This window comes from Bombus bifarius, unplaced genomic scaffold, assembly GCF_011952205.1.
Source record: "Bombus bifarius isolate JDL3187 unplaced genomic scaffold, Bbif_JDL3187 scf7180000007992, whole genome shotgun sequence".
Classification (NCBI taxonomy): Eukaryota; Metazoa; Arthropoda; class Insecta; order Hymenoptera; family Apidae; genus Bombus; species Bombus bifarius.
The window spans coordinates 884048-901435 of NW_022884373.1; the positions used below are offsets into that span (position 1 = coordinate 884048).

Genomic DNA, 17388 nt, shown 5'->3' on the forward strand with positions numbered 1-17388 from the left:
TTATAAAAGGGGGTTTACTTCCACGGAGCGGCGCACTGTGCGACAGTACAACTTCGTCTACGCGTGCATTCGCGTCGCGATTTCCAAATTATTTCTGAAACGTTTGAGTCAAATTCGACGAGCCCTTCGTGCGTAATTGGTGTAAACGATTCGGCACGTTTCGAAGACTAATTTATTATCTTTTTATCACGCATAGGCGGTTATCAAAAGAAAGGAAGAAACATGTGTGTACGTACGTTGGTTGGTACCGAAAGTAGCGAGCCGGTAGTGGTATACAATAATCAGAACAAGCTCCAAAAAGCAAAAGAGAAGTACATGAAGCTGCACGATGATCTGGTCACTAAGGAATTGGAGATGCTCAAACAGCGGAAGACTCAGACAGTCTTCATACCAGAACTTGCTGATGACATCTTGAGAGCAAGCACCATAAACTATAGCTCACTTTTGAAAGCCTTGTCCAACTACTATGAAGTTATACAACAAACTAAGATTTTCAAGTAAGTCATCTTGGTATTTTTAATTCATTTAAATGGAAGTCAAACTGATCAATTTGATTTCATTTCTGATAAAATAAAACCTAAATGATATGTATTTTGATACTAAAATTATGAAAATTTTAAAAAGTGGTTCAGTTTGACTTTTGAATACTTCAATTGATTCTCTAGTTGTACAATTTATCGCAAATACTCGATCGATTAAATGCGTAACTGTAAACAAATATTTCTCTCCAGATTTATCTCACTTTTTCATCAGTCAGTACGATGGTAAAAAGTCCCATGTTGATCATTGAGCACAAAAATGTAACTAGTTCAATGTCAAAACGGAGTTAAAACACCGGTTACAATTTATATAGCGGTATTCGTATATAAATGAATTTCCTTAAGTGAAAGTTAACGTTGACATTTCGTTATCTTTATATTTAATCATTTAAAGGTGACGTGAGGGAATTTTAACCCTTCTCCCTTTTTTTTTAGCAAGGCACTTTTATTTTATATTCAGTTTCCACTATGTGTTTAACAGTCTAACCTATTAGCGATACAAAATATTTATAGATGACGTTAAATGATATTTTCGTCCAGCTAGTTTTAAAACAGTTTTAAATTGTATTTTATCTTATTTTGCCAATTATAATACGACGCATTCTCTTATATAGCAAAGCTCAACAAAATACAGGAAAATCTATAACCTAGTAAATCGTAACCTGCTAAATCACTCAGCTCAGACGTTAAACGTAGTGCAAATATTTAATGTTAATTTGGCAGGTGATAATTAAAATCGTGTGGCTAGCCGATAAATGGTAGTTCTCTCATACATAACACGATAAATTCATTTTTTTATCTATAATGCTTACTCGAACAAGTTGTTAAGGTTTTGAGTAGTTGCCTATAATTTTTAAACATAAATTACAATTTCACGTGTGAAATTTCGCGAAGTTAATAAACCAACGTTTTTGCCATATAGATGAACATAATCGTTATCGCGTAATAGATAATAAAATCAAAATTGTTTCTCTATTTGCTTTGTCGATAACGATCTAAATCATAATGCCATTTGAGTAGGTAACGATTCGAGACTATAGAGTGTATACATACTTTACATCCACTTCTCGCGTTTTTAAATGAATTCGAGTACGTGATCGTCACGAATTTGTCATGGTTCCTTTTCGTACTATCTTTCAAAATATCCAGTATAGCACACTATCATAATTAGCATGTGATATAATATTGAAATTTAATGCAATGCAAGAAAAATTGATATGGTAGGTTTCGTAAGCAACGAAAAAGTTACCAACATTATCGAACAGAAAGATTGATAAAATTGCGAATGCGATAATGGTAAAAACTTAAACAATTTTTGATTCTACTGTTTTTCTAAATTTTTTGCCTTTTAAAATTCTAAAATAATAGATGTATAAATGAATTCTTTCCGAAAATGAAACTTCCATTTCACACAAAAATCGGAAAGAATGCATTTTTACATCTAACATAAATACAAAAAATGTGTAATCTTATTTTTGTGGAAATAAATCTAACTTTGGTTTTGCATAAATATACATATATTAATTACATACAAATATACAATATACATGTACAAACATATAAATGTAACCGGTATCACAGTATACAAGCAATTGACATTAGAATTTACGATGTAAAATACAGATTGAATAACATGTCACGTTCGCCTAAAAAAATATTACGGTAGCTGATGAATGGCCGTTCTCAAGATCCTTGGAAGCGGTATAAAAAGGACAAGGAGAAAGGCAAACGGTACTGTAACGTACGTAAGTCTGCTGATTAATTCAAGGATTGTTTGATGTTATCATTGTAATCATAACAAAGTGAAAAAGAAATGTTCTGCAAAACGGAACTTAAAAGATCATTACGTTCATGCTGCGTGACTATATGCACAAATAAAAATGGCACTGAATACATAATTATGATACTGATATACGCTCGATCTGTATTTGGCAGTTAAAGAAATATTTGCTGATATATTATAGTTACAACATTATAAATCGTTTCAGTGTTTGAGAAGTCCTAATAGCTTTGAGGTTAAATAGAACGTTGCAAATATTCGTCGCAACTTATTTCAGAACACTGAAGAATTTAGAAAAAGGTACTTTCTAAGGTGGAAGTTTGATGTAGTAGTTATTACACTTAGGTTTCTGTTTGTATTATGTAACTAGTGAATAGAAGGAGAAATCATGAGAATAAGTTATCCCTATTTGCTTCACTACCGCAGCTTCTGTATATTCAACAACACATTAGAATACACAATTTGTTAAACTTTTTAGCGTCATTTGCATAATTTTTCGTGAAATACGAAATTTCAAATTGTGGGAAAGCTTTACGTAGATATCATTAGACGCAAAATTTAATTTACGCGTAATATAATCTTCCAATATGGATTTTTGTACGAAAAAAATACAAATCATTGCATACAGAATAGTGTACGAGAAATGGAACATACTTAACTCTGTGATTGCATTTACAACTAGGCACTGTAATTAATATTAAATGTTAATTAACATAAATCAGTCTCCATTATATTTTTCATGTTTGGCATATAAACATAAAGTAGACTTAGAAGATCATAAATCATCATCTCATCCAATCTTCATACGCAATTTATTGATCCAAGCACAGTTTCTCATCCATTTCCGCGATCAGATAAAAATAACCTTGATTAACAGCCGTCTTTCGATACATTATTTCAAATTACATTTATTTTGTCGTTGGAAATATATTACGTGAATAATAACGATATTTAGAATTCATTAAATATTGAAATAGTTATATGAACTATTTTGAAATAGTTATATGAGTATTTTCGGAATGTAATAAATATGTCAATAATGAATATGAACAGATTCTCTGAAGCTGCCACTATTATTACTACGTTAACGTTTGAACGGCATAAGCGTGCGTACTTGTCCGATATAAATACATATATGTAATATAGTTATATTTATCACATTTTGTTATTTAAAGTGCATTCACTTCCGACTAAGATTAGCAGTCGTGATTAATAATTATGTGTTCACCGGTGATTCCCAGCACGTGCGCGCCAACTCTGAGGAATGTAATGTTTCGCGCATGCGTGGAAAAAACGAGACAGATTGACATACATGCATTCGTTGCACGTGCGAAATATTCGTAATAATTACATAAGAAGTATAATTTTGGTAACATGTAATTCTATTTTTCAATTAATGAAAAACAGAATTTAAATCGATCAGATGCCAGTTATGCACTAAATCTGCTGAATTCTTTTTATGCAGGTATTAAAAGGTTATCATCTTCTCAGTAATGATATACGCGTGACGTTACAACAGCAAATAGAAAATGTATGTCGTGTAATACAAGACATAGAAGAAGCACATAAAAAAGATCCATGCACGTCAGTCTTGTATTACAATGGAGGGAAGAGACATCAAACATCATTTACAAATGTGAAAGCAAATTTTTATGTTCTTCGTTATAAGGTTTATATTGATTGTACAATTTTTACTGCTATCTATGAGTTTATAACCTCACAATATCTTGGACATTTTCTTATACAAAATTCTACCATGCCATTGCCATCTAAATTACACGCATATGTATTTCTGCAACTTCATATCATAGTATAATGTTTATGGAAATAGAACATTTTTCATGAATATTATTTTAGAATGTTTTAAGACATGAAACATCCCAATATTTTGGCTGGTATTCAAGTTCGAAAATACCCGTTTTCATGTGAAACGCACTGAGGTGACGGGAGAGAATTTTGTTTGTCATGTCATTGAAGATGCTGGAAAATTAGTCCAAGGGCTTCGGCAACCTTTTTGCTATCAAGTTTGGTATCTTTTTTATATCAAAAAACCTGGCATGTCTTTTTTCTCCTTGATTAGAATGCGGCTCTTTTAATCTTTCGCATAAAAGTTGAATGTTAATGTCAATTGATTATGAATGACGAGGCAAGAAAGGTTAGCGGTCCTTAGACGAAGTGAAAGTACGCGATTAAGTCAAACCTACATTTACTATACGTTATTTTTATAGGTAAATTTTAAATATGTGTACGATTTAACTAACATTATTACTTTTAGTTGTAATATCACGCGAAATTAACTAATTCATAACAATTTGCGGAAGTTTTTTCCTAGAACTGATTTATAGTAACACACTTGTCAAAGGATTTTCTACTAATGGTTATCCACACAGATCTCTACCTTTCTGTGTTTCTCTTCTGTAAATCACCGTTCTTTGGACCGTTGTTACTTGGCAAACCCATTAGTAGGCCCAAAGCGGAACACCCTTCATCAACTTCTTTTATTTTATTTTCTCATGCTTTATTTTCTTCCAACAGTATCTTAGCTATGCAGGAGTATTAGCAATACAAGGAATATTGTATTACAGTCTGTTACCACTCTATTATGAACTTATAGTAATATATAAAAACATTTATTTCTTTATGACGAATAAAGGGATTCGGTGTCATTATATAAATAAAATACATATTACAAATTTTAATCAAAAATGCTAAATACACAATCGGGGACAGAACATTGCAAATATCTTGAAAACTCTGATTTATTCTGCGCATAATTCTAAAATATCAGTCAATCGATTCGATTCGCTGATTATTCGAGTTATCTGAGAATTCAATAAAAAGCGTCAGCGTGTCAGAAAAGAATAAGGATGCGCATCAATCATGCCGACGGCGCGCTTTAATTTGTTTTTGATCACAGACGACACTGATTCATGAAAAAGTACGTGCATCAGGACGACACGGACAGGAAATTTCAAGGACCGGAATTATTCATGAAATTCCGGACTGCCCAATACTTTTTTCGGTTGACTGCCATTTCGGAAGAAAAAGCAGGTAGTTGCTCGAGAATTTTAATGGAAGTAATCCCCGAGGCACATTTGACTTTGATGCAGTTATTTGGCGTTCGGTCAAAAGACACATCATGAAATTTACAAGAAGAGATGAAAGTGAACGCGTGACATTGCAATAGCCATGAACGTCTACGCAGTTCAAATAACCCGCCAAAAATTGTCGACCTAGAATACAGTCAGTTCCCTTTGCCAATATATATCGTCACACGCCCACGCAAACGCGTATGCCAACTTTTTGCGCTCAATTGGAACTGTTGAAATAAATTACGTCGATCTGTCAGGACTGTACATTATCGTGTAAAAAGCAAACAGGATTTGTCAACACTTTTTGTAAATAAGATATGATAGTATGTCTTGCAAAATAATCGTCACAGTGTTCGCTGTGCTGAATCTCGTCAAGTATATAATGTATTGGCACGCTTTGTTAATCTCGATTTGTCGAGAAATTATAATAAACGAAGACGCACTTCCGCAAGACGGTTAATCTTATCGAAATCTGTCTATGGCAATTTGATTTTGATCTCTGCGATTATAGAGAAGATAGAAATACGACTTTGTAGGGAAAGTGGAATTCTTCTGTAGTGCCAAGCACTTGATGCAACAGCAAAAAGTTGGTGCGCTAGAAGTTGATGACCCGATATAACAATTAGTGGGATTATACATATAATAAAACTCAATATTTTTACAATTCTCTAACAGACCGATTCCTTATTTAAATATTTCTATTTCTACGGTCATTGAGTTATTATTAAACAAATTCTTGAATGTTTCGCCTATTTTAGTTCTGAGAATTGAAGCGGCCAAAATGTTTAAGTTTCGAGTGCTCAGAGCTTTAGACTTCCGCATCTTTAGAGTTTCACGGGCTCAAAATTTTAACATTCCAGAGTATTAAAAACTTTCGAGTTCTTGGGCGCCCAAATCTTTAGATTTCTCGAATGCTTGCAATTTTTAAATTCCACAGTATGTACTCGAAACATTAGCGTTCCACAAAGCTTGGAATTTTAAAATTCCCGAAATCTTCCATGCATTCTAAGTAGTCGAGTTACCAGATGTATGTTCAGACCGATAACATCACTTCCACTTGACTCGTAAAAGTGAAGTGCCCTCTCATCCAGGGCGGGCGCCGTCAGTTTCAATGTATAGACATACAAACTAAGAGGGTATTGTTTGATCAACGCTCAAATCAGGAAGGTGAAATTGCAAAGTGGTTGCATATGTATGCGGCTAGCGCGTGCGTGTAGTCCAAGCCATGGGCTGCGTGCCATCTCGCACGTTTCCCTCTTGATAACTGGTTCATAATACCCGGCGATTCTATACCTGCAGGCTTATGCTTTAGAATACGAGCGGACAGCTCGTTGGCTGGTCACGCGTCGAATTACCTCCATTCGGTTCCCTTTCGTAACTCGATGACCCATCCCCTCTACACCTGGAAAAGGAAGAAATAGTTGGGCGTAATTACTATGGGCTGAAACCCTAATTGTAGCCGATTAGAGAAATTTACTCGAGCATCGCACACAGTACCTGTTGACTCTTTGCAGCAATATTTTTTGCCAGATACAAATTTCGAGCCACGAGTAGCGTTGGTAACCTGTTGCATACGCTGGGTACGAAACGTATACCACCGCGTTTACTGTTACATTTATATATCAGTTGATTATTAATTTGTAAGCCAATCGACGCTTTGCATTTGACAGGCAAAAATTATTAATAGATAATAGTTAATTGATTAGTAGTGTAATTATAATAATAATAATAAAAATAATATAATAGATCCAATTATTATAGATTTCGTCTCATTTTTTAGTATTTCAGTGTTTTCATATGACTACCAAAATTTCATACCGTGGAAATAAAATGTAAGATCTAAGAGATAAAAGGCTTCGTTGGAAAATAAGGGTATAGTTAGTACATAAGAGTATATAAGGGTACGTGAATGGTTTTTCTTGCCACTGTATATTCAGTCAGACGTAGACTATCCTTCTTTCGCTGTTTTTTATTTCGATTATGAAATATTTAGCGTCGAACGAAAAGAAAAATTTGACCTGTATTGAATGTAACATCGGAATGAAGAAATTAGTTATTTACGGGTAAGAAAAACAGAGAGGAAAATTTGCTATAGAGTGGAATAAAAATGCCTTTGACCGACCTCGAATCCAGTTGTAAATAATTGATGTGAGACAAAGCTGATGTTGGCGCACCGTGCAATGATCGTGAATGATTGATGTAATCACGAAACATGCAAGATAATGTGATCTGTCGCAGACGGTCCTTATCAGTGCTGTCTATGGAGTTTCATTGACATTTAGATTATCGTTATCCCATCGATGTCCCTTTATATGTATCTGAAAATATTTTGGCAATTTATCTTAGTTGATATTCAAATTAAAAATCGATAAACCAATGATCGCAATATAACATTTTTCAGGAGCGGAAATAACATTTTTCCCAAGGAAGGAAATTCCATCGAATATTTTAAACTTAAATCAATATTTGTTCGAACGGTAATACGATGATAATAATCATAAAAGTGATTATTTTATAAATCGTAATTGAAATCCGAGTAAAGAGAATTTGCTGAGTTATTCTAAATGCATGTGTGGAACGTGTACAAATTTTACAAGTACATAGTTCTTCGACAGGAAGGTTCTTGACCCGAATAACTCTTCGCATACTATATCTATAGGACGATTCTTGGAATTTCAAAACAGGATTACATGACTTTCCAATTCGCCCAAAAGTTACGTATCATTTGTTCGATATATCACGTTTCGTTCAGTATTTATATTATACTTTTTCAGAAGAAATCCACGTTGGTTAAGAAACCTGATAATCAATTGCTTCGCGTTTTCAACGTTATAAATGTCGAGTACATATAACACGTATATATGTACATAAGTGGGTAAAAATTCCACTACTACAGTCTCTAAATCCTCACATGAGATGTTTGATCTTTTTTTCGTTAGTGATTTTTTCTAAGCAAAAGTATGCATTACAAGATTTGTAACTGAGCTTCTTTTTTACAATTAGTACATTAAACGTTTGCTTACGACTCAGTGGTGTTATGTCGTAATTAGTTTGCATCGTTAATGGTGTCATTTTGTAAGTTATTGCATTATTTATATTTATACGCCGTCTTCGTCACATCAGATGTTGATATGCATACACTGAAAGAGTCAATGATCGTTTATAGAAAGGTTAAATATATAACTAGCGAGTAGCTACCTACGTGGTCCATGTTTCTCGTTATTTCAAGGAGCAAATGATACTATACTTATTAACCCACTGCTACGGTGGTCAGTTTGTCACGTAGACAGTATACGTACTACGATATATACCCACAGGATATGACTCTCCTATTTCTTGATTAAGCGATTAAACGAAAAAGGTAACGTACATTTTTAAACTAATCAAATTATATATAATGCATATACTTTACTATATAAATTACGTATTGAATTAGTAGTGGATATGTTAAAGTTGTCCTACATTAACACTTACAGATTAACGTTAATCGCGTTTAATTTCGTGGTCAGTTATTACATGCAGAAGGCGTGATAACCACAGAGTCATGAGATATAGCGTAACTAATGATGAAAGGAGTGGCAAACAAATAGGAAATGACACCCAAATCAGCCAGTTCTAAGACAAGTGACGCGAAAGACGGACGTCATAAGAGTAATTTGACCGGCTTGAAACGTGATGTAATTTTCTTACGACGTACAATTGGTGATGTACAAAGTACCACGTATATACTTTATGTTCCATTCACGTCGCGAAATACACGTGATTTCTGATCGTATGAGTAACCATTCAAACATGGGTTCCATGACCTGAAATGCGATAGAAGAAGAATATGACGCTACAAATTTCGCGTTATACGGGACTCAGAGCGTACAAAGTTATTTTTTTTTTTTTTTTAATACACATGATACGCATTCTATTTTATATTTTAATTATATTTTACTTAAAATTTTCGTTATTAAGTATTACGCTATATATAAATGACTTAAAGCGTATAGAAGCAAGTGAAGCTAAAATCTAATCGCTCTCAGAATCGTTTAAAAAATTAAGTTCCATCGACATTACTTTTTGGCTGCTGGTATAATATGTTTGTCGGTTGAATTTTCTTCAGCTCCGGAATTTCTATGTTCATTATTTGGTATTATTTCCTTAATATCTCACTTTCATTGTTATTTTCCAGATCTCGTTAGATCGTGTCCTATAGTATATTGTGTTCTCAAGAGACACCACTGATGTATTGTTTCGAATGCTGTGAGTTATATTTAGCGACTTCGAAACGAATTCATTGAACGCTTGCGGGAACACGAGCGATGATGCAACCCATTAATGATTTTGTCTTATCGTCGCGACCGTTTGCCATCTCGATTCTCGCGTTATTTCGACGGATTTATCCCTTTCCGATCATTTTTTTTAATTTCAGTGAAAATCTCGTTCTTGCGAAAAACGTTCGATTTTTTCGTCAGTCAGCTTACAACGCAGAATTCTTCATTAAGCCAGCAAATCTTGTATTATTATTTGAAATCATCATCTTACGAAAATATTTTGAAACACCGTGTATAATATCATGGAGACCATATGGTATTTTGGAGCACATTGCGCAAGAGTTCTTTGCTCCGTGCTATAAATATACACATATTTTTTGTAATCATTGCCTTTGTGACGCACAGAAAAGAATTTGTCAGCTTACTTTCACACCCAGCGTTACAATACTTAAAATAACATATTCAGCAGGAAGTTCATTCCAAAGTAACAACTCATTGGGAATAACACGAGCCTACCTACTTATCGTGTTAACGATTTTACATCATTTGCTATGTTACACGACACCGATAGATATTTGTTAAACGTAACTTCGCTTCAGTTAAATTTCGCTGCAATAATATCGACAAAAATATTAAATCATAGTTTACAAATAGCATAGTTTACAAAGGGACATAGGGAACATTTGTAGACACGATAAAGTGGTACAGCATCCACCGAATAGGAGATGTAATGGATATCAATGAGCAAAACCTCAGACATAACGTATAACAAGACACAAAACATCCATTTAAGTACACGCAAACCACGTGTACCAACATCCTCGTGGACAGTGGTGTGCCTTGCTTTTTATAGCGCCAACTTTCCACGAATATTGCTGTTACCGACAAAACCTCTTTTCTTGCCACATTATGCTCCACTTGGATTCTCTTCGTAACATAATATCTGTATGTTATATCCATACGTGAAAGAATCATTCAACGAAAAATCGAAATAGAAAGCAGACAGGGATATTTAAATATCAAAAGTGGTCTGATTAAAAGTAGCCGAAAAATGAGTCTGTGAAACGAAATGGAAAGTTGAATTAAATTGCTGCATGGGTAGTCTCAATTTCCAATTTCTTGATACGTATTAGCTCTGATATTATTAATGTGTTCCGCTGAATTTATTTGCATAGCAATTAGAGAGATTTGATTCAAGTTTTTTAGCAGACGGATAAGAGGGATAAATATTATCGAAAAATGCCTGAATCAAAGTTCAGAGGGAGAAAAAAAAGAGGATTAATGCCTATAATTGATATCGCTGGAAAATATCTAAGTAACTTTCTAATCTGCTCACTCCGACATCAAATCTCCTCGCGAAAAAATTCCAAGAATCCAAGAAATCTGTATGCAGTTATCGAGCATTTCGTAACTTGATAAAATTTTTAAATATCTGTCTCTTATCGAAAATCCATAATGCTTATCTTTTAATACAAGGAATGTTTCGGGTATCTAAACGATTCTCTTGCAACTTTGAAAAATATTCTGTAATTTAATTGTACATATCGAGTTGCCGCACGAGAAATATTCTTAATAAGAATTCAGGAAATCGTGTGTTTAGCCAGTTTCCCGCAATTTGTACGATCTCAGCAGGATATTAGAAAGATATATTTGCAGTCTCTAACGAAACATTGGAGCATAACGGGATACCGCTTCTATCGCCTACGTGCGAATTGATTACTTCGATATGGAGGCAAATGCATCGCATGCTCTCGAGTATCTGGTAGGAGAGGTAGGATGAAAGGGATAAGTATTGAAAGGATCGAAAGGGACATTGCAAATATTCAAAAGACGAGAGATTTGCTCGTGATGATAATTTTTTTTTTTATTTCCTAACACCATTATTGCGTGCAGAATCGCGTGCAGTTTCAAGTCGTTGTTATTTCAAGCGTAACAATAACGCACGATTGAATTTTTCCTGTGGTAGAAGTAAAAGTTTTGGCAGTTTACTGAAACGTCGTACTACGTTGTATTACGTTGCACCGCACGAAGTACTGCCATTAGCAAGCAGCTCCTTCAACCTGAAGTACTACATCAGAACAGGTGTTTGTCCAGAAATGGTAATATGAAATGTCCGGTACCTTAGGTTTAATGCTTTTCCTTAGATTTAGTAGCGCGACAAATGCTTATGAATGTATCATTTATGGTAATTCAAGATTGTCTGGCTTTATAAGCTTCGCTTGTTGACTTTTTAATTTTACTGCGAATTGATATTGTATGTTCTCGTTAATTTTGATTAGTTTAAGAATTTCACTTGTTATTCTTTAGTTTGATAATTATCTTCGTTTTTAAACAGGTACCTTAAATAGGTCAATGAAATAAATAAATTTTGTTATATTTGTATTGTGATTCTAATATCTAAAAAAACAACATTAATATTATCCTGTTTTATCAGGCTATCCTATTCAATACAGCCAGTATATGAAAAGTTCTAAACTTCTAAAGAACACTTTTTTAAGAAACAAGAAATAAATAGGTAAATATAGAGAAATGTTTAGTACTGCTACGTACAGTTATAGCCTGACAACTAAGCTTTTCAATGTTATCAATTAAAAGTGAAATTATCATTTAGTTTTTGTTATATCTTATTCGAAAGGGAAATGTCCCTTTCCTTTCCACCTCTCACTTTCATCTTTTCACAAATATGTACCTCTACTTGTACTTTATTCGCAATTTTATTCCTGTAATATATTACCGCATTTTTTAAGATAGCATGCCACTTATCTTCCTTGATCCATATATTTTCCAGTTTCATAAGACGTTATAACATATTACAATCGATCTTATCTAGATCGATACAATTGGCAAATTCGTCATTCATGGTAAGCTGGCATTTGTTTAAAAAAAGAACGTTCGTCAAAGTCTTACGAGATCGCAGTGTTATTATTTTAGTCACTTCTTCTCTTATCGCTTCATCCTGATTTGGCAATATAAAGATTTGTTCTTATTCAATAATGGAGCTTCTTGAAGCTTAATAATTGAGCTTCTTGATAACTACATGTATACACCTGTCGATATCTTATATAATCATTTTATTTAGAGCCTGTAGTATATTTTTTGTGAAACAGTCTGACAATTCCTCACGATTAACTTCATTATTTTTTATTATTAATCTCTATGCTTCTCTTTCCGCCACCAACGTTATTCTGTAAGCAGAGGATGACCCATGACACGATTCAATTTAGAAGTAGGCGATAAATGAATTTGACTTTCGTGAAACATCGTTTCGTCTGGTGCTCTGGTACTGTCTGGTGCCCGAGACGATGATGATACTGGGTGAGTCCTGTGACTCTAACTTAACGGAGAACCGGATCCGATAATAAGATGTGGTCACGCGAGTAGCGTAAACCATTTCGATGATGAGGCTGGCGCATTCGTTGTCTGTCGATTCTAGGACTCAACCTGATCGAAATTGTTTCTTCTTTTTCTAAGACTATGTATTTAGCGTGCACGAACCAGAACATATACGGAATGGAAGAACTATCCTTTTTATTCTTATTCTTTTTCATGTGGATATCTCTTCAAAGAGTGGATATATACATCTTTTGTTACGTTATAATTTACAGATAACTTATAACATATTACCTTATAAATTAGTTATTATGAATTATACAATTTTTTAATACTATTTCGACGTGCGTTACGAAAAATAACACATTTCACTTGTCTTAGAAAGACACTAACACTCTGCTCTTTCTGGCCAAGAAAAACAACGTTTCGACTTTCGTCTCGAAAAATAGTACGTTTTCGTTCATGGCCACGAATAATAGTACGTTACGCTGTTTCGCGAGGGAAAGTCGCATATTTCGGTAGCTCGCTAAGAAAGATAGCACGTTCGTAGGTTGCTTACGATTCTATTGGAAAAATAAAGAGACAAAGGCTCTTTTTAGTGAAATAAACGTGTGTGACGATACAAATGAAACTTGATCAAGCATAGATTCGCATAAACTAATTTATTTAACTACCAATATCATTATAACATTGACTATATTTACTCGGTATAAGAACTTTAGACGCCTTCTCAAGGATCAATTTCAACCGTTTAAAGGAAATCTGCGTTGCAAAAAAAATTATACGATATATACCTATATGTTCTCTACATATCCTAAAATTCCATAATTTGTTGAATTTGCTCATTGTGGATCTTCTTGTTGGAATTTCTCCATTGTAATCGATTTTTTCATATTTTTTAGAAGAAAGCAAAATAATATATAAGTCTTAAACTTGATATCTATCTTTTATAGCAATTTAGTTTTGAAACAAAAATAACCATATTTTCCTTGTTATAATGAGAAAAGAAACATGACACGTTTTTGGTATAATATTGACAAAGATATTTATCTATTATTCACCAGCAGAAACTAGCATTACAAGAGTACCTTCCTCCTATACTACGTAATTTTCAATATTATTTTCTAAAGGTGCTGGACGAGACATATTACGATAGTTTCATCAATTTGCTCGTAATCTATAATTGTTTCATTTATTTAGCTAAACTCGTTTAAAGTTGATCAACGATATTTTTAAGTTTTGATCATCACAATGAACGAGCAATAAGCGACAATAAGATAACAGAAGGTTAACGACATCTCTTTGGAATCTGAAATATTCTATTCTCTGATAAATAAATGAAACATGCTACTTTTCGCTACAGCGTTTGAAATAAACTACTGCTCGTGGCGAAATGTGAATCGCTTGCTATCGCGGTATATCTGAAACGTGCTTGTTATCAGCAGAAACAGTAAAATATGCCTCTTCTCACGGTAGATCGAGTTATGCTACCCTTCGTAAAACAAATGAAACATTCTACTTTTCGTAACGCGTGCCGATTTATATTGTAAATTTTATTACAATTATTTATTTCTATTTGATTAATTTACTTCAATTTGATTGTATTTATATAAATTACAAGTACAATAATTTTTGATATTTCTGAAGAATTAATTTTACAAAGATTTAATATTCCTTAATTACGATTTACACTATGTTACTGGACTATTTTACACTGTCAGTATAAATGTAATGTTTGCTATGGAATATAAAATACAAATGTTTCTAGCTGTTAACTAACAAAGCAGCCGTTGTTCGAGTTCCAATTAGAAATTTTACAAAGATTTAATATTCCTTAATTACGATTTACACTATGTTACATGACTATTTTACACTGTCAGTATAAATGTAATGTTTGCTATGGAATATAAAATACAAATGTTTCTAGCAGTTAACTAACAAAGCAGCCGTTGTTCGAGTTCCAATTAGAAATTTTACAAAGATTTAATATTCCTTAATTACGATTTACATTATGTTACTGGACTATTTTACACTGTCAGTATAAATGTAATGTTTGCTATGGAATATAAAATACAAATGTTTCTAGCAGTTAACTAACAAAGCAGCCGTTGTTCGAGTTCCAATTAGAAATGCTCGAGGCTGTCGTAATTAATGGCTTTCTACGAACGATAGCAATGATGCTAACGATCACCCTTGTATTCTGAAATTATAGGTCTTTAACTCGTGAAATGATGCATCGATCGGGCCGATGCTCGACTTGCCATACAAATCTTCTTATCACCTGAAAAGCGTCGAAACAAATTACACTTTGCCAGAGGACTGCTCATATTATTTCATATGTCTGAAACAGTAACTTAGAGAAACATATGATAAAATGAAATAATGCAATTGTCAAAATTAAATCATCAACTTTGTACTGTCCTTAAATCATTTTGCAAAATTGTTACATGATATAATAACTTAAAAGACGAATCTTCTAAATAAAAAATATAGTTTTCGAAAATAATAATAATAATAATAATAATATAATAGCTGAAAATTATCAACTAAGTAAATTGTCTAACTAAATTATCAACTACCGTTACCGTTTTGCTTTGTTTTTTGTCCAGGACCTGCTATATCTATGATTCCAGATTCTAATATTAATATAAGTGAATAATTTTTGTTACAGAATTCTATTTTACACGACGCAACCGGCTCATGTAATTATGATCGCAGCAGTCCTATGCGTGACATCGGCTCTTGTACCAACTACTGACAGAATACACGTTAGTCATCCTCAATCGAGAATAGCAGCCTTTATTTACCTAGCTTCATTCGTGATGCATCTTGGTGCGCAAATTTGGATGACTTTTGTATCAGGTAATCACCATAGATGAGATAGAACTGGAAGAAATAATCACAATAAGATGACCGAATATTAAGAAATTCTTGTTTCGATACACAGGTCTTACCTTGTACTTCGCATTACCAAGACATACGTTTGGGGAGGTGCAGCGTATCCTGTTTCCAAGATACTTCACCATTAATGCATGCCTTAGTCTCACTACACTTCTTATTTTCGTCAAACATCATCCTATACACACATGGAACACTGAAATTGCCATTCAGGTTTGTAAAACAATTAACTGAAAGTTCAGAACGGTTATTACGCCATATAAAACAGATTAAGAATCGCGTTTCTGGAGAGTTTAAAAATGTGAGTTACGTGTAGTGTTTCAAAGTACAAGAAGTGTATTTATTTTTAAATCTTGCGTTATAGTGAAGAGATAAAACATTACACGATACAATTAGGTGTTTCCTATTTATATACTCGCCATTGTACCTTTTTAAAATTCTTTTTATTTCATGATATTCACTTTTTCGGACCAAATGCTTTGTCTTTAAATATCTTTTCGTATCATTAAAAACAACGGAAATATTTTCGATTCTAGTCTTGGGTAATTCACTCTATATACCCGTATAGAAGAAAATCATATATTTCATTTTTATATTATTTTAATTATTTTGCTCAATAATATATATAAATATATATTTTTCAGGTAGGTGGTATGTCCAGTGCCTTTTTTCTGGAGCTATTGATACGACTCTACTTGACTCCGCCTCTTCTACGGCTAATAGTACAGAAGAATACTCTGGAACGTGCTGCTGGTGTCGGCAACGAGATTGGTGTTCACAATCCTGGTTCTCTGAAACACTGCCCCCACTATTTAAAGATTCATCAAGCATTTAGACGCGTCCATGTTTATATAGCAATGGGAAACATGTTGACTATGGGATGTACGGTGTTACATCTCCATTATATAGCTAGTAAATTATGCTTTATTTAAAGACACCGTTAGTCCCCTAAGTAATGAGTTTTACTGAATATATCTGTATTCAGAATCTTCTGAAGAGTACTAGTACACTAGTACATTAGCAAAGAAACGCTAATATGTACTGCTTTCAACGTCATATAGTGTTTGCTTCTCAATACAGAAGATATTTAATGAAAATATCCGATATGTTCTTTGAAAGAAAAAGAGCAATTCATAAGGCTGATGAATATGCTTGTAAAAGAACGAAGTGAGTATTCTAAAACGCGTTTAGAATTCTCTACATATCCAAAAGGATTGAAAATACTGAACTTGATCTATATCCCTGTAGAACGAGCGTTCAGTAATTTAGGCATGACAGTAAAATTTATACTTTCTAGAATTCTCAAAAAAGAACATGATCTATTAATTTACTGTTAACGCGATGCATTAATTATAATAAAAATGTAACGATATACGAATGACGATAAACGTAACTCTTCTACGTTTAACCGTGAGATAATTACTGTTTTGTCGTTAATCACCTAATCTCTTATTTGTTCCTCTTTTTCTCCGGAAGAGAAGTGGAATGTG

At 33.4% G+C, this 17388-nt stretch overlaps 1 protein-coding gene across 1 annotated transcript; it reads left to right on the forward strand.

Annotated features, from left to right (window-relative positions):
- Positions 1-55: 55 nt before the first annotated feature.
- LOC117205612 (transmembrane protein 205) lies at positions 56-17182 on the forward strand. Its single transcript, XM_033444220.1, has 4 exons — positions 56-497; positions 15672-15862; positions 15948-16111; positions 16543-17182. Exons 1-4 carry the CDS (start codon positions 223-225, stop codon positions 16828-16830), a joined length of 918 nt encoding a protein of 305 aa, XP_033300111.1. The 5' UTR covers positions 56-222; the 3' UTR covers positions 16831-17182.
- The last annotated feature ends 206 nt before the right edge of the window (positions 17183-17388 follow it).